This window comes from Crotalus tigris, unplaced genomic scaffold (assembly GCF_016545835.1).
Source record: "Crotalus tigris isolate CLP2741 ecotype Arizona unplaced genomic scaffold, ASM1654583v1 scf7180000017987.690289119674:8195010, whole genome shotgun sequence".
Taxonomy (NCBI): domain Eukaryota; kingdom Metazoa; phylum Chordata; class Lepidosauria; order Squamata; family Viperidae; genus Crotalus; species Crotalus tigris.
In genome coordinates this window covers 5,222,875-5,247,593 of record NW_024096758.1, presented here as the reverse complement: position 1 = coordinate 5,247,593, position 24,719 = coordinate 5,222,875, and the positions used below count along the sequence as shown (strand labels likewise).

The window sequence follows — 24,719 nt, the reverse complement described above, 5'->3', positions numbered from 1 at the left end:
AGCCCTAACAGCCCTATTACTCAAAAATGAAGCTTCCTTTCTTAATTTCATCCACCCACCCGTGGCTCCTTGAGTTCAAAAGCAGATGATGGAGTCTTCCGTGGGAGAGGAACTGCAAAAGGAATGTTTATCAGTGCTCCTTCTGTAGGGCAGGGACACCCAGGAGTGATGGTCTCAGGAGCTCTGTGGAACTGGAAGGAAGACGCTACCCGCCCTTTTCTCCTCCCCCCCATCCAGGAATCACGACGAGATCTTTCTGAAGCGCTTCTGGGAAGAGCGATGTCCTTTGGGGCTCCCAGCGCTTTGTAGATCATCCCCAATGACCGACTCGCAAAGAGCGCGGGGAGCAACAAAGCAAACTGACCTAGAGGAATACTAGAAATCAGAAGAGGGAGAGAGGCGGGAATGAACGTGTCAGCCAGCACCCGCCTTTCCGCCACGTGGCCCCGAGACTGCGGCCGAGGGGCACCAACCGGCGCTGCGAAGCGACTGCGCCAGGAGAAGAAAGAGAAGGCCTCTCTCTACGCGCCCCCCCCTCCCGCCCAAGGCCACCACGCGGATCCGCGCTGCCTGGAGAATTTGGTAACTGGAGGAGGAGATCCATGCTCAACAGCGTTGCTCCCTGCTGCTGTGCCACGCCCTGCCCCGCAGAGGGCGAGGGCTGCCCTGCAGAAGGGGTGTGCAACGGGCAGGGGGAGGGAGGATGGCATCACCGGACTCTCCGGCCCGAAGTCCTTGAGGGCAGGAACGGAGGCAAGAGTTGCTGGGCACTAGGTTTTTCCTCGCTGGCTGCGTTTCCTGCAGCTGGAGCACTAGCAGTGGGAAAAGATAGGGAAGACCGTGCCACGTCCACCTGCAGGTCAGACATATATGCCTTTTAACCATTCTATATATATTTAAAGCAAAATGTTGAGAAATTAGTGGAATAAATGATGGGCTCCACTGCAACCTCTCCCTCTTTAGTGGGTTAGTTTTCTATTTGCAATGAATGATGGGAGAGAACATACTGAGAAATGTATTTCCCCTTAGCTGCAGCTGAAAGTGGTAAAATCTGTACTACCACTGCACCCCATCTTCTGACAGGTAATGTGTGGGAGCAGCATGAAAGGGGTGAGGTGACCCGGAATGTAGAATAATGTGTGGGAAGGAAGAATAAAATATTGCTTCCCTGCTTGATTCAGGTTAGTAAAAGGCACCAAGGATGTGAATTATGGGCTGATTGTTCTTAAAGGCAGCATAGCTGCGCTTGGTGGCAAATTGGACCAGACCGACTTTTCTTCCAGATGGATACTGTCTGTCTTCTCTGGCTGGAAACTTTCTTTTTGCTAGCCCACAGTGTGCAACGGGAACCCCAATGTTCATGGGGTACCATAGCCGTCTCTGTCATTGCAGGTAGCGGTGTTCATTCCAGAGAGATATTTCTACCTCCAGTGACCTGCAGAACGTGAACTGAAGTGTCTTGCCCCTGCCCATCAGCACCAGAATGAAGGAGCCATTTTTAGCAGTTTGGCTCTTCGTTGTGCCAATCAGCTGGGCAGCACCAAAGAACAGCAGTGGCAGGTAGCCCCTAATTGAAAGGGATGAGGGTTTCTGTGACCACAGAGACGGGCAGGAAACTGTCCCCTAAAGGAGCCTTCAGAGCTGAGAATGGGTCAGCAATCCATTTCCCACTCAACGCCTTTGTACCTGCCCCACTCTTTTTATGTCTTCTAGGCCTGACATCTCCCACGATTCCATGGATCAACCCATCCTAAATCCTCTACACCCAAGCCAAGTTTCTCTTAAGTAAGTGCTTGTCATCCAACAGATGTACCTTTCCCAAAATTCAGCCCTTTTGCTACATATGATAGGTTGAGATCCAAAATTTGGAAGAGGGGTGGCTGATTGTCTTTCTGTCCCCTTCTATCCCAGGACATTCCCGTTCCATTTTATCTCCAAAATAACAGGGAAAGATTCCATCTCCACATTCAAGTAATTTATGTATTCCAGCTAAACTTGGGGACTTTTTAGATCTGGTTTGCCTTGGCCTCGGCCTATCAACATATTAATGTTCATAATCAGCCAGGCATATACTAGCTGGATTTAAATTGCTCACTAGCCTAGGCAAAAATGCGAGCTTGGAGTTTATGGTTTAGCAAGTTGTAGGACCTCAACCTATCTTAGGTATTAAGCAGGAATTAAGCATTATTTATTTATTTGAGCATAGCATGGGGTATGAACACAGCAACTGCATTTTGTTTCTTCAGATTTAGGATTTAGTATGTTGGCTGAACTCGGGGATTAAATAACTTATCTGATCATTTGAAGAGTGTCCTTTCCACACCATTGAGGCTGGGTATATGTCCAACAAAATGGATTGGAGGCCCAAATGACTTTGCCCATCTTCTCACTCACTGATTCTGAGAGCTATAGCATTCTCTGTTGCAATGATTGTTATCTTGTCCTCTGAAAGTTCGACAACATATCTGTTCTGTAGCTTGTTCCATCATGGCAACATAATAGACAATGGCTTGGTCTGTTCTAGGGTGCTCCAAGACTATCTGGAGAACATTGGACAGTTGAATGGGGATGCTGCTACCATGTCAAGGGAACAGGGTAAGAACTTTTACTACTTAATGCATGTTGAGAGGGCAAAGTGAGGGCAACTAATAGTTCCTTGCTCTAGAAAACAAGAGACTAGTTTTAAGCACAGATTCAAAAATAGGGGTTCAGGAACATGCCAGCAATGCAAGGGTTCGCTTAGTTCTGTAGCCCTTTTGAAGTTGGAAAAGATATTCCAACAAACAAAGTATACAGGATTATCTGAGTAAACAACAACAACACATAAGAAAAACAACATAAGTTCTGAGTCCACAACAACTAATTTTACAGATTGAGAGAAACATTGTCAGAGCAAATAAAGAAAGCAAAACAAATTATATAAGCTGTCTATCTTTCACCGAAGAAAAAACATCACCTTTTGAAATCAGAGGGCTCGGCTGCAGAGAAGGTGCCGCTTCTCTTATCAATTTGTCTCCTTCAAATTATCCTGCTTGAAGGCAGAGCTGTTTTTGAGTGAGTAGTTATTTTTCAACCTTCTTTGAAATTAACCCCTCAAGTTTCATTAAAATGCAAAGGATAATCAATCACCATTTTCCTCTAAAAATTACCTTTTTGATCACAGCAAGCCTGGCCCTGATAGACAATAAAAAGATGGTGGCTTCCTATGCAATAGTTTGAGATGTTAACTGATTCAACGTGGCCATCTCTGATATTTTGCTTTCACTTTTTAATCTTGTGCTCAGTCTGAACCCGTTTCATGCAAAGCCTATTATTATGTAGTAAACCCGGAGCCTAACATAAATCCCCAGCTTGCCCTGTATAGTTAAATGGCTGAGGTTGTGCTTGGTGGTTTCTCTGTCTTCTGTTCTCAAGACAGAAAGAAAAACAATCCAGTTTTGGATTTTTCGGTCTCCTTTACATGATTTGCAGAGTACTGGAGACAGTTCAGGGTTTTTAGAGTTCTCTTCCCTACGCTTGTTCTCCCAAATAGAACCAGAATACTTTAAAAGAATCTCCCCCATCTAGCTCTCTCAGTGGCTAATAAATGTTAGACATGAAGCAAATTATGCTAGCCACCGATTTTCTGTGGCAGACAATGCCCAGGAATGTGGGAATTCAGCAAACTCAATGCAGAAGAATTTCTCTCAAGCAATCAGAGATATTGTTGGACATGGGCAAAATGAAATGCTCTCGTAATGGATTATAGGTTTGTTTCTGTTGTTGATGCTGATACGGATATAAATGCTGCCTTTCAGGATGGATTCATTCTGTTATTCTAAATTTAGAAATTGTTGCTTGTGATATTTACAACAGCCTGCCTTGCTCCTGTTATACCATTTAAACAGCAGACAGACAGGCATGGAATATTTCCAGGCATAAATTCCACTCATGAACCAGCAAACCCAACTTTGCTTAGCATTCAAAAATGCTTTTAGACCTCATGGTTGGAATATAAGAAACTGAAAATGTAGTGAACATCTATTTTTTAAAGCCTCAGCAGATACTAACAGGAAATGAGCCAAGCTTGGGCCAGCATGTGTTTTACCAAGTGTCAGGGCAGTGATCAGGTGCCAGGCAAGAGTGAAAAACAGCCACCTTAGCTCAGAATGAACTCTAAACTTGTAGATTTTTTTAAATATGGAGAAATCAAAATATGTTGCTAAACTGTGGTCTTCAAACTACTCAAGGCAATCTGAGATTGCACTGTGGGAGAGGAAATCAGATTCCTTAGTCACTCCATGTCCCAGTGATCAAGAAAAGTGGAGTTTGGTGGGAATATTGTTTAGGAAAAACATTAGCATTCACAGAATCATTGAACTGGAAGAGTCTCTTAGGTCACAGGATCCAAACCCCTTGCTCCATGCAGGAATCCAAATGAAAGCATTCTTAACAGATGGCTGTCTAATCTCACCGAAGAGTCCCCTCACATCTCTGTTGAATTGGATCCATTGTCAAATGCTCTTACTACAGCATTAAGAAGCTTTTGCTGACATTCATTGGGAGTCTGCTGTAATGGGCTGGGAGAATATACTTGAAGAGGGGGAAGAGCCACAACCAAGACAACAATAAAAGAAATGTAATCTGAGAAAACATCTCAGAATTGACCCTTCTTAGTTCTCTTATAAATAATGGCAGGGTGGGAGGGGCACTTTAAGGCTTGCAAGATTGTGTTACAGGTAGTCCTTGACTTATGACCACAGTTGGGACCAGAATTTCCATTCCTAACTAAAGCAGTTGTTAAATGAGTTGTGCCCGATTTTGCAATCTTTTTGCTACAGTTAAGCAAATCACTGCAAATCACTGAATCACGCAGTCATTAAATGAATCTACTTCTCCCCATTGACTTTGTTGTTGGAAGCTGGCTGGGAAGGCCGCAAAAGATGATCATATGACCCCAGAATGCTGCAACCATCGTAAATACATGCCAGTTGCCAAGTGCCCAAATGTTGATCACATGTTCATGGGGATGTTGTGACAGTTGTAAGTTAGTCCCTTTTTTCAGTGCCTTTGTAACTTTGACTAGTCCCTAAACAAAAAGTTGTAAGTCAAGGACTACCTGTACTATAAGCATCTAATAAAAGTAGCACTAATTTTCTAGTCTGATCTGCCACGAAGGTTAGCATTTGCTTTGCTTTAGCTTAAATCCATTATTCCACATCCTGCACTCTGATACAATGGAGACTAGCTCCCATCAGTAGCTTCCAGTAGGAGCTGTGTTGGCCTCTGCTATTTTTAAATTCACTATGCATTCCTTCTCTATTCCAATTCTTTCTAGCGCTCTTGCTTCTCTTTGCTCTTCATGATTATGACAAAAGTGGACACTTGGATGGTCTGGAATTCATGAGGCTGCTGAGTGAATTGGTGTCCCAACAGGCAAAAGGACAGCCTGCATCAGATATGGTAAGCACATGTTATTCCTCAGTCTCAGATAAGGTTGGCACCTTTGCCAACTTTTTTTTAATAATAATTTTATTAAACTTTACAATTAAAGAAATAAAAACTAATGCAAACTAAAAAAAAGAAAAAATGGAAAATGTAAAAAAGAAAGAAAATAGAAACAAAATTAAAAATGTAAGAATATAGACGAGAAAAAGAAAAAAATATACTGACTTCCTCCTTCATAACAAGTATAAACAATTTTAGTAAGTTATCACTTTCTTTTAAGATACAATAAATGGTAGCGTTCCATATTGATGTCTTACCTATAGACAAATCCTTAAAACCTCATCATTCATTCCTGATCCACAAACATCCAAGAAGGATTACTAGAGTTATTATTTGGTTATCTATTTTTTACTTTGATCAAATAAATCCACTTTATGTTCCTTCCTTTTACTTTTAACAATCAAGATCTTTAATCCTTCAACTAATAATAATAATAATAATAATAATAATAATAATAATAATAATAATAATAATAATACAGTTGGAAGGGACCTTGGAGGTCATCGAGTCCAACCCTCTGCTCAGGCAGGAAACTACACCATTTCGGACAAATGGCTGTCCAGTCTCTTCTTAAAAACTTCCAGTGTTGGAGCATTCACCGCTTCTGGAGGCAGGTTGTTCCATTGGTTAATTGTTCTAACTGTCAGGAAGTTTCTCCTGAGTTCTAGGTTGCTTCTCTCCTTGATTAGTTTCCATCCGTTGCTCCTTGTCCTGCCTTCAGGCGCTTTGGAGAATAGCTTGACTCCCTCTTCTTTGTGGCAGCCCCTGAGATATTGGAACACTGCTATCATGTCCCCCCTCGTCCTTCTCTTCATTAAACTAGACATACCCAATAATGTCCTAGAACTTGATTTCTTACCATTTTTTTCTTTGTCACTTCTCACAAAATCCTCCAAAACTTTAATAGGTTTCTTTTGTAAATCCAATATAATAAAGTTATCCAAGTCATACTTTTAGTTTGTTATCTGTTTATTCCTTTTAATCATTAAGGTATCAACTGGTGTCATCTGCATTTCCAGTGCAGCATCTTTTTCTATATCATTTTTGTAGCCTCTCATCTTCAAATCCACTTTCAAATCAATCTCAGTCTTATCTGGTAAAACTTGTTCCTCTTGATTAACATCAAGTTAATGGTACATACTCTTAAAAGTAACTTTTGGATCCATTGTTACTCAATGTCCCTCAGTATGTCTAGTGTCAAAGTACTGCTCCATTCTAAATTAGTTCATCAAATGTAAATGTTCTTCTTTAATTATAATTGTTAGTTCATTCTGGCTCCCTCTGTAGTGTCCAACCTTCAAAGTCCTATCCTATCAGGGGCTTTTTAGAATTCAAAATAACAGCATTTTCCCATGGGAAGGCTAGTTATAATTAATTTCAAAATCTTATTTCAAATCTATCTGAACCCTTAGTCCATTTGTAGCTTTCTGAAATCAATGTTCTAATAACCCTTTTTCTGTTTATTCCACATTGTTTAAACTTTTAAGTTTTAAGCTTGTATTTAAAACTTTTATGAAGGATTGAACAAAACTCACCTTGTGCTATAAAACATGCCAATCCATAGATTCCTTCTATTGGGATGACTAGTTCACCATGGATCTTCACCGGAAGTCCCTACATTTATACCAACTCTTGAGTAACACAAGAGTTGCCTCTAGCTGTTCTCACTCTTTCTGATTGAGCCTTATCTGAATCCCTGTATTCAGTAGATTTTTTTTTCTGTTCAGTTGTGTCTGTTTTCAGAGACTGCTTGGACAAGTAGTTTTCTTGGCAAACTTTTTTGGTAATGGTTTGCCAGTGCTTCCTTCCTAGGGCTGAGTGAAAATCACTCACCCAGAAATCAGATTTCCATCCTGATGCTTTAACCACTACACCAAACTGGCTCTCTCTCTCAATAGATAAGCTCCAAATAGTGTACACTGTTTCTGTTCTAAAAGTATCTTGTTGGCCATGGTAGGAAAAGGAAGCTGAACTAGACTTGGCCTGATCCAGCTCAGTTTTTTAAATTTTTCTTCTGTCTATAGAATATGTCAGTTACATTGTTCCTTATCTTGTGTTGATAATTGGAAGGCTTTCTTGATTACCTCTCCTATTCTCCTTTTAGGTAGTGCCAATGGTGGACAGTATCTTGGAGACTCAGGACTTCAACTGGGATGGACTATTGGAGCCTTCAGAGTTGTTTCTTCCTCCTCGGCAGGGAGAGAAACCAAACTTCCTTACCTCTGTCAGTGAAGAAGATGGCCCAGTCCTGTGGGCACTTCCTAAGCCAAATAAACCAGGTTTCCCAAGTCCTTCTGACCAACAAAGCAATGGAGGCTCCCCACCTGCACCAGCAGTTCAGGAGCAAGACATGATGGGTGACCAATTGTGGATCCCGGAGAAGCATGGAGAAGAGCTCGGTCAGGAAACCGCAGGAAACCCAGATCAACAAGGGGAAGAGATGCCTTCTGCTCCAGGAGATTGAAATATACCCTGTGCATAACCTTAGGCGATTGGCTTGCAGGTCAATTTCAGAAATGGAATGCAGATAATCACCCCTTTCCCAACATTTCCTTCTGTGCAATCTGCTCTGAGTTTTCAACTCTTCTCTACCAAAGCAAAACAGAATAGGATTCCCTGTTCAATCAGCTCTGCACTCTGTTATCTAAAGAGATTTCTTTTCCAGCTTTCAAGGGATGCATATCCCAAATCTAAAACTTGAGAAACAGAAGTCACTAAAAAGTTACCCCTAGCACAATGGCTCCCCTTTCCCCTCAGTGCATCAATCAGACATAGAAGCCTCTTCCCTCCCTCCCCCAGTATACAGGACCACAGCCTTTCTAGGAGGTGATGCTACCTAGGTAGGAAAGATTTTTCTAAACTGAAAAGCCTGCCTCAGCAGGTTGTCTCCCCGAATAGTCTCTCTCTTCACAGAGCAGGCTCCCAATTCTGGAGAGCCTGCTTAGAATCTCTTACTCTGCCTTCCTCAAGTAAGGAGCTGTAGCAGAGGGACAGGACAGCACTTACCACTATAATTTCGCAGTCTGGCTAAGGATTTAGCTGTGCGTTTCAGATGATCATTCTGGTCATTCTCTCAGCAGGTTCCGTTGGGGAAAAGCCTACACAACACTGCAGAAGGAATCACGTAAGTCTTTTGCCAGGGCATTTAAATTATCTATATAATTTAAATGACCTCCCATCTCACAAAAGTGATTCTGAAATTAAAACAAAAACCACAAGCCATGATTTCCAAGGTTAAACCAGTAAACCCCAATCACAAAAGAGAACCCATCAACAACAGCAGAGCTTGCGTAACCTCCTGGTCCAAAGCCTGGGGAAACAGCCAGAGATGCGTATGCTTCTCCTGTACTTCTGCTTCTCCAAATCTGCCAATAAATCATCTGCAAACTGAATATGTTTCTGGACCATTTAGGAAGAGCAACAAATTACCAGGAATCTTAGTGGCTTAGAGAGACAAGGAGGAACTTCCCTTACAAGGTAGGGGAGCTGATAATCACAGTATCTGGCAAAGAGGAAAACTTCAAGGACTGTCACATTGTATTAATCCACTGGGCAATTAGCTGTACTGTATTCTCCCTCACATGATGTCTTCAGCCAGAAGAGAAGTAGGCTCAGTAGTGGGGAGGAGTGTTCTGGCCATTGTTAGGTGGCATGGATTAGTATTCTCCTTTTCTCTGTTACTTTACTGAAGTCTTTTAAATCGCTCCCAGTCTTGATGTACCGAATAGCAGCAAGTGCATCAGCAGCATTTTAATTCCATGTTCTTTCTCCTCTCATTACTTCTGGCACTCCTGGATCTGGCTGGATGAGGCACAGCCAATCCCTTTCCTCCGAGGCCAGCCTGTGTGTGCGCGCGCACACACGCACACACACGCACACACACACACACACACCTTGAGTAGAATTACTTGCATAATGAACCAGGAGCAATCAGCAACTTCAAGTATTTTATTTATCTGTTCATGGTCATAAAGTAAAATCTCTTTTCCTCCTGGCAAGAGACAGGAGCATCTGAGCCAGCTCAGCCAGACTGCATATGGAATGTGTGGCAGACAGCCTGACATGTCTTCCCACCTGCAGGAGATGCCAGAGGAGCAGTGCCATTGCCACTAGCAAATAGAATACAACTGTGAGAAATACAGTATTAGTTCATGGTCCAGTGAAATCCAGCAGGTCCAGTTTTCAGCATGTTGCTCACACGATTCCATCATAGCCGTGAACCCCACACTTCCGGCCTGCCACCTGGCATCCATAGGTTAATGCTGCAGGAAGTGCTTTTCCTGCCACAGAAAGTGAGAAATCAGTTTAACTTTAGGGCAGATGGGCTGTACAAGAGATGGAGGAAAGATGGCCAGGAGTTTCCTCACCATTCAGATCTCCTTGATGCTATTAGATAGTGGGTTGTTGTGCAACTTAAAAGTATTCTGTCTGAGACACAGAAGCAACTGTAAAGGGTTCTGCCACTCGTGCTATATCCACAAGAAAATGAGAAGCACCCAGAACTTACCTTTGCTTAGAGCCAGGATCACAGCAGCATTGAACGTGTCTCCAGCCCCCAGAGTGTCCACAACAGTTTCAGGGGAGACTGCATCTGAATGCACCAGCAGTCCATCTGGTCCCATTGCGTCAGCTCCATACTCAGCCCAAGCACAGACCAAAGTAGCTCTAGAAATGGACCAACAAGGTAGGGATGAGTGAGAATCCCAAAATACAGAAGAATATGGAATATACAAATTAACCTATGCAGTGTTTTGGATTCATCAAATGAATAAATCTAAATTACTATACAAGCAGGCAGATGCACGAATGTATTCCTTGTCTGCAATATTCCAAAGTGTATGATCTCTGGAAAAAGTAAAGATGCTTCCAGGTGTTGCAGAAAGATGGTACATTTTCATACCTGTCTGCTTCATAGTATTTTGATGGGACTGAAGCCAAAGCATTGGACCAGCATTAATAGATATTTCTCTCCCCATTACTTCCATACAAAACATTCTCTATTCCAGTTATTTGGGACCTCATCAGCAAATCTGAAGGAGTGTGAGTTACTGATAGAGACTTTGCCACATAACTGGGGAGGCTGACTCTTGATTATCCACCCATTCCAATAATGTACCCAGGCAAGAAGCTGAATCTATCTGAGCTTTCCTTTCAGTTCTCAATAGATAAGGCTGTGCAACTCAGCCTTTGGCCTAAACAGAAAGAAAGATAGAAGACCTTAAGGGAACACTAGATAGGAAGGCATGATATAAATTCAATCAATAAAATATTAAAAGAATTGTGCTTCTGACATAGGATTACTAACTAAAGCTGCTGCAAAAGATAGCACCCTGGATTGTCTATCACATGCAACAAGCATTTAATCTGATTTGGGCGTATCGGCTTGTAGCACCAATTCAACCATGATCAGTACAGTTCTGGTTTAGCATGGAAAGAAGCCACCCCTATTGCAATTTATTCAACAAGACCCAGTCATACGTGGTTTGGCAGAGTCTATGTATGACTCCAGTCTGAACTAAGCTGCTAAGAAATAGCTCTAAAGCTGCTGGAAAAGAAGAACTTCTCCAAACCATTAAATGACTTGTGATTTGGGCTCTCAGATTTCTTACAATTGATGAAGTTGTTTGAGATGACCTCTAAAGAGCTTCCATTTTTGCCTCTGAGATTCTCTTCATTCTGCTATTCTTTTTCATAACACCCCCAATAACAGGTGAAGGATTCAGGTTTGTCCCCATGTTTTGGTTCCCTCCTACCCTGGCTTCAAACGCCCATAGAGCCCTTTCACAGCCTCAGGAGCTGAGTAGAATCCAAATGTCTTGGCCACATCTTTGCTGACAAAGACCTAGAAGAAGAGAACCACAATAAAGTCACACTTTTTGGTTGAGCCTTATTACATAGTATCTCTGGGTGACCAGATAGTGAGTGCTATGTGTGAAGGGAATGACTGTGACTCTCAAGAGCATGGGGGTGTATTCTCAAGAGCATGGGGGTGTGTTCTAGCTAGATTTAGAGAATTTCACCTCACAGCTGTCGAAATCCCTCAAGAATATTGCTGTTTACTTCTCTCTGCACACAAAACTCATCTGTAGAAATTCTCTGGAAATGTGTGACTGAAACTACTATTGATTCAGAAAGTGAACTTAGAATCCTTAATAATTATACAAGGGATGCCAATACATCTTCCTATGTGAAGAACGTAACTGAAGGGCAGGTTGTTCTTCATCACTGTGATCTTTCTTTCTTGACCAGCTGTGTTTCCCACCTACATCAACCTATATCACCTTCACCCTTGATCCCTTACCACATCTCCATAGGAAAACAGCTGGTACAGTTCTGGCCTGGTCTTTTCCACCTCCAAAGATGTGGTCACTCGCTCAGATGGTGGACAGGCTTGGTTATACTTTTCCACCTGTTGCAGCATTTTAACCTGTTCCGAAGCATTCCTCCCCTGGGAGAAAATGCTACTGTTAGTGACACAATCTGAGATGTCTGTATTTGACGTTATTCCTGGAATTATTGAAAGCCTTTGTGACCTTAGATGCCTCACCACTTTCACTGATTGGGCCATGTGTACCTGCTACTCCCGAAATTGATACCCAGCCACTTATGGTTTGGATAGTGGACTCTGGTGTGTTTGATGAGCCAAGAAACCCCAGCGAGTAGGGAATACTTTCTTCCTCAATAGTGAATAGGCATGGTTGGCACGTATTTTGAAAATTTTGCATTAAATGTTCAGCCTATTGCCAGGTTCATTTCAAGTTTCTAGTTTGTTGTTATAGGCTGTGTTAACATAAAATACCTAACTTGGTTACCTCATTAACCTATTTTCTGTCACACAATGCACTGAACCATAAACTAACCAACAGGGTAGGTTCATCCATGATAATTTACAGAACAATTTTATAAACCATCACATTATGGAAACCCGTTCTATGTGGTAAATTTATCGTTTAATCCTAACCAAGTGTAATCATTTGTGCAATATATTACTCTTGGTTAGGATTAGACCATTCATTTGAATTTGTTAAAAGTAGATATGAACACAGCCATAGTCTCTGCTTTTCCTTGTTCTATTGTTGAGTTATTGGCTTCATTGGTATTTGAATTTTAGTTACAATTATCTGTTTTATATTAAAACATCTCACTCAAATTTGATTTCAGAGGTACCATTATACTGACCCAAACAAATAAAAATGGCATGCAGAAGATAGAAAGCAGGGTTAGAAAGGAAGAGCGGAAGATTGGCCCAAATAAAGAAGTAGAGCAAGCCACCCATAGACAAATGCTTAGGGAGGATGGCACAATTCAAACTGCTGCTGACAATTCCCTGCCATCAAACATCACCTGTCTATGTGTAAAAGAGTGCCCACATATTGTGGAAGGATAGTAAATCTGACCACCATCACTTTATTCATATGAACAATTGAAACCAACCCCCTTTCCAGTCAAGGCCTTACCTCCCAATGGATCCATTTGTATTGAGACAGGTCAACTTTTTCAAAATCAGCAGCTGTCACATCTGGCAGATTGCTGCAATTGAGAGAATGGGAAGTGGGAATACAGGAAGAAAAAAGTTTAATTAATGCAAAAAAACTGATTTCTCTTCCATCTTAAATCAGTGAAACAGTAAGCAAATGCATACATCCTTACAATTAAATAAAACAGGAAACAAAACACCTGTTCTTAAGCTCAGTGCTCTATCTCGTGTAGCATCCTGTTTTCTTAGCACCAAACCAAATCTAGCAAATCCAAAGGGGACATGAACAGTTTCTTATTGCTAGTCCCGAGTTTCCAATGAATAAACATATTTCCTCTGAATATGGTGGTTCAATTTTATACAGAACTGATTTTGCAAGCTTAAAGTTAATTTCACCTCCTACTGGGAGCAATTCCAATGTACTTTGGAGCTGCTTGCAGCTGTATAGGCAGCCATCCCACGTAAGAATGTCTCTATAGCTTCATTCCTTTTCCCCAAATTTGGCAAAAAGCAAATATGAAGAAATCTCTTGGTAAATGTATCATGTACGATTGGTATGGAATTTATTTACTTTAGAGATGTATCTAGGCATCTAACTGAACCATAATAAACTGATATGCCAACCTCTTTTTTGGTTTCCATGATAACAATCTAAACTTGGAGCCATCGCTTGAGATTAAATTGTAATGTACTCAGAATAAAGAAAGCAGACAGTATATACACATAAACTGAAATATATTATAGAAAACAATGATGGCCATCAGTCTGTACAGTGTTAAAAATTACAAAATAAACATGAGAAAAAAGACTAATCTCAACTGCTTACTAAGTCTGCAATGAATGCACATTTAGCCCTAATAGGGCCATTCAGTAATACTGAGATTGGCCTGCCTACCCTTGTTCTGCATCTGTGGACTGTCCTCCTTTCCTTAAGCCAGGGGTGTCAAACTGCCAGCCCATGGGCCAGACGCGTCACCAGGAAACCACGCCCACCCTATTGCCGGCAATGGGGAAAAAGCTCCGATACATTGTGCGACGTCACATGACGTTGCGAGTTTGACATGTCTGCCTTAAGCTATTATGGCGGAAAAAGGATGCTTGACTAGAACTGAGTTTGATCCTCCATTCTCAATTTGTTCCTTTTATTTCATAGCTCCCTCACTTTGAAAACATTGTCTTAGCACTAAGCCATACTCAGGAGCTTCATCTGGAGATATTCAGCATGGAAACGGATGATATTTAATTCTCAGTCCTCATTTTTAAGGATTAACTTTACCTGAAATGATTTGATTTTAATGATTAACCCACCAGCCAAGGAGACAGAGATTGCTTTGATCAAAGGCCACAAAAATCACATTTGGAAAGATGACAAGCTTGGGCATTCTGCATGTCCTCAAATTATTAACCAAGCCTTGACACTCTATTGGTAATGGGAGATGGAAAACTGCACATTTCCCACCCCTTGGGAAAAGATAAGGGGGTCATGTAAGTGTTTATGTATATTATTTACTTGTTCTTTCATTCAGCTTGTCTAGCCACCCATCTCAGCAAGTGACTGAGTAGCAAACCATCTTCAATGTAAAACAATTTAACGCCCATCTTAATGGTAAGATGGGTGGCCAATAAATTTTATAGATAATTTTTCATCATAAATATAAAAATTAAAATACACAGCGGGAAAGTATCACAATTGACAGTTACTAATACAGTCAGGAGACAAGACCCTTCAGACACTTGGCTCTGCAGGCCAGGTGCAGAACCAGGACATTAGGGCTTTATGAAAAATCAGCAGGGCCTGGGCCCTCCTAATCTCTGGATGGAGAATATAGACACATGCGCAGGCATTGCTTGTAGACACAAAACACACTTAACTTAGTCAGATAAAGACCAGGTATAGGTTACCCTTGATTATTTATTTTGTTTTTGTAGTTGTGGAGACCTGGTTTGTACAAATACTATGTAGTTGATTCCTGTATCCCCTCAGAATTGATTTGTTTAGCACTGCCCAACCTACATCTCACCTGCTGTTGTCAAAAGCCCAGGTTCTTTCCTGCTGTGAGCTGGTGGGAGTCACACTTGAATTTCTCACTCTATGAGCCAAAACGCTTCTTGAGGAAGGGGAAGGTCACTAGTTGACACAACCATATTTGGGAAGGATAATCAAGAATTAATATTGGCAATGATGATTGACAGCAATCTGGACTTAATTAGCAATTGACCAAGAATTAATAATAAATCAGATTTTATTAGCTCATGCATGGATGCTTTTATTCCTTTCCCATTGGGTGGCATGTCTGGAGGAATCGGATAGGCATTTTAAATCCTATTTTGACCTGCTCAAGCAACTCTTATTTTCCCCAATAAACTGGAACAAGAGCTATATTAATTCCTATGTAGTCCAAGGAATTAAAACTGGATATGCTATTTCTTAACAAAGCTATAACTATTACTATGTGGTCCTGCTCTCAACACAGAAAGGGGAGTCTATTCATTTACTGGATGTTGACTCTCTGATGGGGAGAGGGTAGTTTTAATATTTTTTTCTTATTATCTTGCTATTATCTTGAATGATTTTTTTTTCAAATTTTATTTATAATACAATTAAAAACAAACAAACATTGGATTTAACGTGACATTCCAGTATATACATTCTGATCAGATTATTCCACTTTTTACAATCAATTCTTCATCTCTACATATACATCTAAGTTTTATATACTTGTTCTAAAATAACATATATTTCTATCTTAACATTCATCTTTAATCCTGACTGTCCTCTTCAAATTCCTCCAGCAGTAAAATTTATCCCAGGTTTCATAATAAACTGATCCACATTTATCTTTTAATATCATTGTGAGCCTGTTCATTTCCGCACATGCTAATATTTTATGTATTAACTCTTTCTCTGTGGGAATTTCCTTGCTCTTGGATGATTTTAAAGGAACAAATAGGGTTGTTCTTTTGGGTATCAGGCTGTCCAAGAAATCCCATAAGTGAAACCTAGTCAGGGAAAAACATCCTAGATAGAAGAAAGCAATGGGAAGGAACTAGCATACTCTTGCCGCTTTATTTTTCAAAATGTTTATTGTTTCAAAATTATAATAACAAGTAAGTCAATCAATGTAGATTTCTTGGTTATTCAGGCAGGCTATTTATTAGGTGATACCCATTTCTCTCAGGTTCAGGAACTCTATCTGTAAAATGGAATCAAGCCATCAGGTAAAGAAAAGTTCAGGCAATGGCAGACTGCTTACTGCATGCACAGCAGTTTCTCCTTACAAATAATAGTCAGACAATAAGAACAAGTGACTGTATTTAGAATTGGCTAGCCTTAATTTCAGTATGATTCTTTAATGGCTTAACATACTGTACAAATCCACTATATTTGGTTAGTTTATAATGCAGTACATTGTGTCAATCCATGGGTTGAAAATCGTTAATTCAGTAATCTAGTTAAGTGATGCTGTCAGTGCTGCTAATATTGAATATTCTTGCTTTGACAAAATATGCAGAACTGTCTGGTGCTTTTAGAGTTAATTCAGATGAGAATGAGGGAGGAGAGAAAAGCCCACCGAAAGGGAACTGAAGAGAACCTTTGCCCTTCAAACTAATTGAAGAACGTAAATCATGACAGCAAAATAAGGGAGGGGAAATGCTAGCAAAAATAACTGCTCGGGGGTGGAGATTTCAGATCTTAGCATTCTTTCATCATGCTGTGCCGACATTTTGTCACATGAATAAAAAGATTTTTTAGGATAAAATGCCTGGAAGTTCTTTGAAGTGTTTCATTAGTCGGAACCTTGACAGAAATATGAATGTTGTGTAGGTGTTAAAGCTTTGCTAGGCAAAAAAGTTATTAATATTTGATAACCAGCTTGATCATTATTCCATATGTACTTTGGAAGTACAAAGTGCTATATAATTTATATCCATTTATCTATTAAATAATTATGACATTAATAATTAATATTAGCAAATAATAGTAATAGATGGGAAGGAAGAAAACATTGTACACATGCACACGCAAACACACCAGGCTATCGTCTATTGTGGTAAGCAACAGTACATGGAAATTAGAAAAGAAGTAAGAAATAGTAAGGCAACGCTGTTAAAGACATGAAATTAATAAAATAAAAGCAATTATGACTATAGTTTTTCACCATCATCATTCAGAATACCTCTCTAGACCTGGTCAAAATAGACTATTCTCTAAACATTCCATTTATTGTCTTGCATATTTTATTTTCACCTCATTACATTAGGTAATCAAATTTCAACATCACCTTTGCTCAAAAATTATTTAATGAAATCCTATTCTTTATAGCATACATCAAGAAACATATACTACAGTAGGTTTTCTGACACCTACTTCTTTCAATGATGTATTGAAGGGGAAAAAATCTGGTTTGCATAACCTTTGTCCAATATAAAGTTGCATTGCACTTCTGAAATTATTTCTCATACTTTTTCTATCAGAATTCTACCAAATGCTTACTAGGCACTCAATATGCTAACACACTTGTAGCTTTTTGCATTGTTCACTCTTGTCACCTTGCCTTTTAGATAGGGTAACAGTAATAGCATAATTCCCATCTTCAGACTCAGTTGTAATCTTCCAATACATTAAATAAATTACAGTAAAGTCACTCCATAGGCAAAATAGTTACAATAATCTACAGCTACACTGTCTTACTATTTTCCAATGTTCTCACAGGATTAATGATTAATTTTGAAAGAGTATTTTGGAGTGTTGTGTGGGGTGCTATAAATGTTAATGTCCATGAACATATTGATAATCATCAATATGTTCATGAACACTAACATTTATAGCACCCCACACAACATTCCAAAATACTCTTTCAAAATTCTCTTAATTACATTTTCATCCCAAATCATTGTATCATTTCCATCTTTAATTTCATAATCATTCAAATTGTTGGAAGGTCCTTGTTTAGCTCTCTTCACCTACTGTACTTACAAAATAATTTTTATTTCCATACAAATTGCTTAGTACAGTGATGGCGAACCTTTTAGAGACCCAGTGCCCAAATTGCAACCCAAACCCCACTTATTTATCACCGGGTGCCAGGTGGTCATGGCAGACTGGGTGGGTAGGGCCAGGGTGGTGGGGGCCAGTCCATCGCCATCTCCAGAGCACGGCACACGTGCCCACAGAGAGGACTCTGAGTGCCGCTTCTGGCACGCGTGCCATAGGTTCGCCACCACTGGCTTAGTATCTTCATTTCTTTTTTCATTGTAACTGTTCCTTGTTTTCTTTAATTTTATTCTTTGTGATTACCGTTCCCCCTATACACATTAAGCAACATCTTACTCTCATTCTCACTTGTGAGCAGTCTTTGTCTTATATGCATCTTTTTCTCATCAACATCCTTGTTTATCATTCTATTAAACATCCTTTTTCATGTTTCTCATTTTATACTTCCCGTTCTCTCTACTGGGCAAGATCTTCAAGCACATTTTAAACATGATGCCTATAAGCACTTAACAGGAATGCAAGAATTAATAGCAGTCAGCATGAGCTTGTCATAAACAAGATTAACCTTATCTCCTTTTCTCAGGGAATCACCCAATTTCTCACAGTTGCTTAATAGATCTGGACTTAGTGTATCTTGATCTCAGCAAGGGATTCCATCAACTCTCACAATATCCTCATTAATAAAATGGTATAATAGGGGCTAGATGATGGAACTATTGACCCAGAAATTATACCCCAGTAGTACTCCTAGCCAGCTCCACATCACCTTGGAGAGTAGTATCAAGTGGAATGCCACACAGCTATTTCCTGAGAACTTTGCCATTTTTATTAATGACTTGGATGAAGGGGGAGAAGGAGCGGTTTAGAAGAGAAAGAAAGAAATGAAAATCTAGACAAGCTTGAACCATGTACTGAAACAAACCATGCAATTTTATGAGCCTGCTTCTCCACTCTGTATGTAAGCAGCTAAAATGGGAAACTAGGAAGGGCCTATTCAACTATTTAATAATATAAACATAATCCTAGTTATACTCTTTGTAATCTTTTCCTGAAAAAAAAAAAGTTGCTGTAGCAGGCCAATCCTCCCCCACCACACAGCAGTTAAGGCCACCTGGCCTCTACTGGGGTGCTGAGAATCCTTTTGTGCCACCCATGGGTAGAGGGGGGAAGGATGGAGGCAGCAGAGCCAAAGTGGGCCAAGTCTTACGTGTCATAAAGAGTAACTGTCCGAGAACCGTTGCGGCAATTGATGAGGCAGCAGGCACATGGTGTCTCCCCCTGGCTCTGCCAGACCAAGTGGGCAACTTCTACCTTGCACCGTTGGAAGTCAGACAAGATGAAGCTTGGGGCCAGGGAAGAGGAGAGAGAAAAAAACATTAGACTTCACTGCAAGGAATGCTCAACTTACGCACCTAGCAGCGTGCAGGATCGTGCGGGTGCCTGTGGCTGAATTGCTGATCACCGTTGAAATGGGCAAGCTGCATGCCAGATGCAAAGCCACATGGGTGAGATCCACCTCATAGCGTTGGAAATCATCACGGACGAAGCTGGGAGGGCAGAAAACATGAGCATCTTCTTGGGGGTGGGGTGAGGTTCTCTGTCTGGTAGAATAGAAGGCAGATGTTCCCAAGCTTCTCTTCAAGACAGCAGAGCTGTTACTGCCGCTTGACAAAGGTTGTCAGTGTACTAGAAGCTGCAAGGACAGAGGGAGGTAACTGTCTGAAGAAAGCAGATAAAAATGAACTCTGCAGTTTGGAAGCTGAGAGCTCTAATGCCCTCAATGCTTAGTACTTATTAAAAAAATCTCATTACATTTACTCCGGAGCTCTGCTCCCTGAAGCACATGCTGCTCAGGAGTCAACAGACAGAATTTATTCCATAGTAAGCAGAATGGGAATAGAATGGTCCTTGATCTGCCTCAGATTTCCTAAAAGCAGAAGATCATAAATTTAGAGCTTGAGAATATAGACTATCTTCACCAACTTGCTTCACCAGTTCACTTCAGGATCTAGCAGATGCATTTACACAACATGCCAAGTTTGCTTCATGGTTGTTTTGATTAGTTACTTTGTGGCTTAATGTTTGGGGTGAACTCCTCTGTGTCATTAGTTTGTTTCAATGTATTACCATATATGAGCCTAAAAGATTAATTCAGTACCCAGATAAAACATGTTGTGCGAATATGTCCACAAATCTGACTCCCCAAATCTACCCCAGGTTAATTGCTTTGAACAAAAGCTACTAGAACTTGGCTACATCATTACCTTTTCATTTGAAAGTCAGCTGTTTCTTAATCCATCAGATGTCAGTAACTAGTAGCAGCCCATCCACACCTGTTAAACTATTCATGTGAAATTGCAGTCTCAATTGTTCCAGTATATATCAAGAAAGTCTCTTGCATTTATTCAAATGGATTTTCTAATTGGGCAAAGAATTAAAACTAGGCTCCATAACTGAAATAAGATGACCACACATCAACACAATTTTGGCAAGTTTTTGAAAGCATATACAAGAATTTATGCTGATCTATGACTGAAATGAAGATTTAATAAAGACTAAAATAAGAACTACAATGAAACAGTGAAAACTCAGGGCTAATGGCTCTACAGCCATTCAGTGACATTATGGCTTACTTGCCTAACCAAATCAGCTGTGAAAAACAGTGTTTTGGAAAACTAGGAACTGATTTAATATGATTATTAATAGAGAAAACTGAAAAAGTATTGTCTTAATAGTACATTCTAAATTTCTCAACAGTTTTACAATAGCTAAAATAATTAATTAAAATGGGCAAACTAGGCTATATTCCAAGGCATACTTGGCAATAAATATGCTTTGTATTGTCCTGTTAATATGTTACATATGAAGACATTTTGGATAGCAATACTGTTGGGATAAGATTATTTTATTATTTTTATTCATTTTGTCTGCTGCCCATTCACCTCAGGGCAACTTAGAATATTTAAAAAACCCCTCTATTTTTATGACCCTGTAATCCCTTAATTCAGGATAGAGTCAGGGTGACTGGATGGAGCTGAACATTTACTGGCAGATGCCCTTCCTGATGCCATGAGCAGATATTTTTTCTTTGTGCCCTAGGAGAGAAACATCTGCTGTTACCTAGTACCGAACTCTCAATTTTCCGAGTGGGAGGCAAGCATCTTCATCATTAGGCCACCATAATGCTCGGTGGTTTACAACATTAATGACAGCTTACAAGATTAAAAGCTATAAAACAATAAAATATAAAAATTCTAAAATCAATAAAAATAGAATTACAATCAAAAGTAAGATTATAGTTTTCATGTGTTTCCTACCTAAAAAGAGTTTTAAAAATGTCCCATTAACTTCAGAATCAGAATAACAGAGTTAGAAGGGACCTTGTAGGTCAGGGGTGTCAAACTTGCCATGTCATGTGACATGTCATGATGTGTCACTACGTTTTTCCCCTTGATGGAGCTGGGGTGGGTGTGGCTTCTGTGTGATGCATCCGGCCCATGAGCCGCAGTTTGACACCCCTGTTGTAGGTCATCTAGTCCACCCACCCAACAGGAGACCCTACACCAACTTCAGTAATCATGGTTGGAGTCAAGTATGAAGGCCACAAAAATGAAAACAGGGACTACATGAAAATTTGCGACTGCAAGTTCCACATCTCTCAAACACCTGGATGGAAAGTTTAGTTTACAGCCCAAATGTTGGAGATGTGGAAGTTTAGATGCAACCTATTTTCATATTTGGTGGACTTGTAGAGATATAAAAGCTTTTTGGATTAAGATTTGGTAGAATATTCAAAAGATTTTTAAGAGAAAGATAAAATTTACTCCGCAATTATTTTTGTTGGGTATTATGCTTGATTTTGATGTTAAAGAAATTAATTTGATGCTGAATCTTATAACAGCTGCAAGATTATTGGTGGGGCAAAATTCTTTGCCTTTTATGGAAGAATGGATACTTAAGGTGTCTAATTTAGCAGAAATGGCGAAAATCTCCACCTATTTGAAGGACCATTCACAACAAAAATATATTTCAGTCTGGAGAAGATGGATTGATTATATTCAAAAGAAATATGAGACTGAAAAGTATTATCTTGCTTATGAGTAGATTTTAGATTATTATTAATAGTTTAATATGGTTGAATTTATATTATTTTTAGTGTTATGGTTTAATTATATTATTATTTTTGTTTTTAATTAGTTAACATTTGTTTTGAAAAGGAGTTAAAGTATGTTATAGATTGATAGTATAGTCGGGTAATGTTTGTTAGATTATGATTGTTTATTTGTTACCCTGTAATCAGCTCTGGGAAGTGGGGGAGGAGGGAAGGAGTGGGAGGGGTTTGGGTTATATTGTATTAAATTTGTAAAACTTTTAATAAAAAAAAAGAAAGTTTAGTGCATAAACACACACACACACACACTTATAGACGTACATAATGACCATTTCTTAGTAATAGGTGCCAGGGATAAGATAATCATGATAGGTTAGCTTAGTTAATTAACTGTTATCTTTGTTCTTCCAACAGTTTCTGTTGCACCTCAAGTGTTAATTAACTTAGCAATGCTAGAATAATTCTGTGCAATTGCCAATTACTGACAATCTGAACAGTCATTGTCTTTGTATCACAGGTAATTTAAGCTTTAATTAAGTTATCAGACCATAGTTTTGCCTTTCATTAACTGTTTATTTCCTGTTTCTATTTTTTTCTATCTAAACCTCACAAAGATTGGTTAATTGAAAATAATAATTCATACATGAAGTAGAATATAGTTCACAGAAACCTCTATTATATTGCAACTTTTTGCTATAATCTTAGGCATGCATATTTAGGAATAAGAGCTAATTACTCTTTTTTTAAGTAGGCATGTAGGATTACTCTATTATTAACTTTAAGAATTTCATAAGACTTATTCATTGGACATAACATAATATGATTAGTCTTTAAAGTCTCACAAGATTCCTTGTTGAAATCAATTATTTTAAGGGAAGGATTTTTTTAAATAAAAAAATAGAACAATATTAATGAAAACAAGTTGTTTTAAAAGCAGAGGCAGAAACATGCCTGGCATCCGTGTTTGAATCTCATGTCAAGTCTGACCTGTTGATCATTTGACTATCACTAGCACGTGATAGACTTTCATTCCAAGGACATGGCTTGGAACAACCCAGCTTGGAAGAGAAACAAAGTTAAATGAGAGAACAAAGACAAATAAAGACAAAAATCAGGGAGATTTTTGGTTAGAGGCAGAAGAAAACTAGTCCACTATGACACTGAAATGAATCCCCTGCAGCCTGATTTGAACCTTGTTTGAAATCATTGAATTAACCCATATTCAGGGTTGTACCAGCAATACACTGAACTAGAAGCTAAATGGACTGGGTTCACACAACTTGCTGAGCCATACAAAACAAGTTTTTAAAGTAATTAACATGTTAAATAAACTCTGACATTGTGTGAACTTTATGGTCACTTCATAACAGAGTACACATACCAGCGTCTCCTTTCTTACTTGTGACAGCCAAATAATAGCCTAGTTTGGATTTGCACATGTACAGTTTGTTTACTGAATTAATACATTTCTTTAAACTGTAAATGACTAGGCTTATAAAAAAAACATTAAGCCACAAAGTTGTGAAAATTAGAATTCTCCCCTATGAGGCAAATCCAGTATAACTTCTCAATTCCAGGCAAGGAACCACATCAGTGAACAAAGAAAAAAATATCTGCAAAACACTTTTGTACAACATTTGTAGACTGCTGGGCCAGTCATTTTGTCTCAACCGTAGAAAGGAGGTAATGGTAAACCACTTCTGAAAAATCTTGCCAAGAAAACTGGAGGGCTTCTGGAGGCAGACCCTGGACATGATTGAATGGGAGGTGGGGAGTGTAGTAAGATCAGACACAAATACATAACAAAAATACGTTTTTCATGAAGTGGAAACACACACTTCTGCCCTTCCCCTTCTGCTTTTAGTGTGTGTGTGTGTGTGTAGCGGGTAGTCACAATCCCCTTCTGTATTCAGCTGGCACTTACTTTGCAGCATGACCAGGAGCTAACGAACCCATAAAAGCACAAGGGGCGCCCAGTAGGGCCAGAACGGTACAGGTGTTGGAGGCGTTCCCTCCACGTTGCCAGCGCTGCGACAAACACCTGGAAAGAAACAGCCAACAGCAGCCTCAGCGTCCCATTCTGACAGGCTCTTTAGGCAGCCTAGTATCCGGGACTCCGGCAAGGGACCGAATTGAGGAGCAGCACTTCAGGGCTTGGCATTTATTTCACTCTCTTCCAAGGGGTTCTCAGATCATGAAACAGACAGAAAAACTGTTTCGGGACGCCAAGGCAACACCTCCACCCTCCTCACCCCCGGAATCTCTTCCGCGAGCTACAAGTGCTCTGAGTCCCGGCCGGGGGAACCGAGCCCCGAAATTTCCCCCAAGTGTGAGCTGGTTCCTGCTTATTAGGGTTTCGGAACTGGACAGAGCAGAGAGCTCTCCTCCCGCGACACGGATCAAAACGGGTTAGTGCGAGCGGAGAAAAAACCCACCCACTCCTCTCCCCCGCAGTCTGCACCCAGCCGTGCTTCATTGCTAGGCCTTTGCTGGGGTGGGGGGAGCAGCAGCGGTACCTAGTGTCCGAATCCTCCTCCGGATAATTGTCCACCACGCTGATTATGTCCAGGCACACAAGTCCGATGCACAAAATGCGTTTCTCCTCCATCGGTAGAAGTGGGCGTCTTCCTCGGCTCCTGTCACTGCCG

At 40.1% G+C, this 24,719-nt stretch overlaps 2 protein-coding genes across 7 annotated transcripts; one reads left to right on the top strand and one right to left on the bottom strand.

Moving 5' to 3' along the window:
• On the top strand, positions 1 to 8,879 carry CGREF1 (cell growth regulator with EF-hand domain 1). Of its 2 annotated transcripts, none has more exons than XM_039346101.1 (6): positions 1 to 582; positions 1,393 to 1,560; positions 1,714 to 1,785; positions 2,525 to 2,595; positions 5,318 to 5,442; positions 7,592 to 8,879. In XM_039346101.1, exons 2-6 carry the CDS (start codon positions 1,484 to 1,486, stop codon positions 7,949 to 7,951), a joined length of 705 nt encoding a protein of 234 aa, XP_039202035.1. In that variant the 5' UTR covers positions 1 to 582; positions 1,393 to 1,483; the 3' UTR covers positions 7,952 to 8,879. The 2 variants fall into 2 exon arrangements, with proteins under 2 accessions (XP_039202035.1, XP_039202034.1); XM_039346100.1 differs by lacking the exon at positions 1 to 582 and adding an exon at positions 595 to 859.
• KHK (ketohexokinase) lies at positions 6,439 to 24,719 on the bottom strand. 5 transcript variants are annotated; one of them, XR_005557025.1, is made up of 9 exons: positions 24,588 to 24,719; positions 23,996 to 24,112; positions 19,373 to 19,561; positions 12,945 to 13,017; positions 11,789 to 11,935; positions 11,241 to 11,329; positions 9,995 to 10,152; positions 8,494 to 8,595; positions 6,439 to 8,075 (listed from the first exon to the last, which is right to left on the bottom strand). XR_005557025.1 is itself a non-coding variant. In XM_039346096.1 (8 exons), exons 1-8 carry the CDS (start codon positions 24,677 to 24,679, stop codon positions 8,561 to 8,563), a joined length of 900 nt encoding a protein of 299 aa, XP_039202030.1. In that variant the 5' UTR covers positions 24,680 to 24,719; the 3' UTR covers positions 6,439 to 8,560. The 5 variants fall into 5 exon arrangements, 4 of the variants coding, with proteins under 4 accessions (XP_039202030.1, XP_039202029.1, XP_039202031.1 ...); XM_039346096.1 differs by having other exon boundaries at positions 6,439 to 8,595; XM_039346095.1 differs by lacking the exons at positions 6,439 to 8,075; positions 8,494 to 8,595 and adding an exon at positions 9,421 to 9,767.

What these genes read in the sequence shown, in the direction of transcription:
- CGREF1 (XM_039346101.1), top strand. Translation starts at nt 1,484, where the DNA reads ATGAAGGAGCCATTTTTAGCAGTTTGGCTCTTCGTTGTGCCAATCAGC. An exon ending in CCAAAGAACAGCAGTGGCAG is followed by an intron (nt 1,561 to 1,713) that starts GTAGCCCCTAAT and finishes TATGTCTTCTAG; the next exon opens with GCCTGACATCTCCCACGATT. An exon ending in CCAAGCCAAGTTTCTCTTAA is followed by an intron (nt 1,786 to 2,524) that starts GTAAGTGCTTGT and finishes GGTCTGTTCTAG; the next exon opens with GGTGCTCCAAGACTATCTGG.
- KHK (XM_039346095.1), bottom strand. Translation starts at nt 24,679, where the DNA reads ATGGAGGAGAAACGCATTTTGTGCATCGGACTTGTGTGCCTGGACATA. An exon ending in GCTCCTGGTCATGCTGCAAA is followed by an intron (nt 19,562 to 23,995) that starts GTAAGTGCCAGC and finishes CTATTCTACCAG; the next exon opens with ACAGAGAACCTCACCCCACC. An exon ending in ACAAATGGATCCATTGGGAG is followed by an intron (nt 11,936 to 12,944) that starts GTAAGGCCTTGA and finishes ATTTTCTCCCAG; the next exon opens with GGGAGGAATGCTTCGGAACA.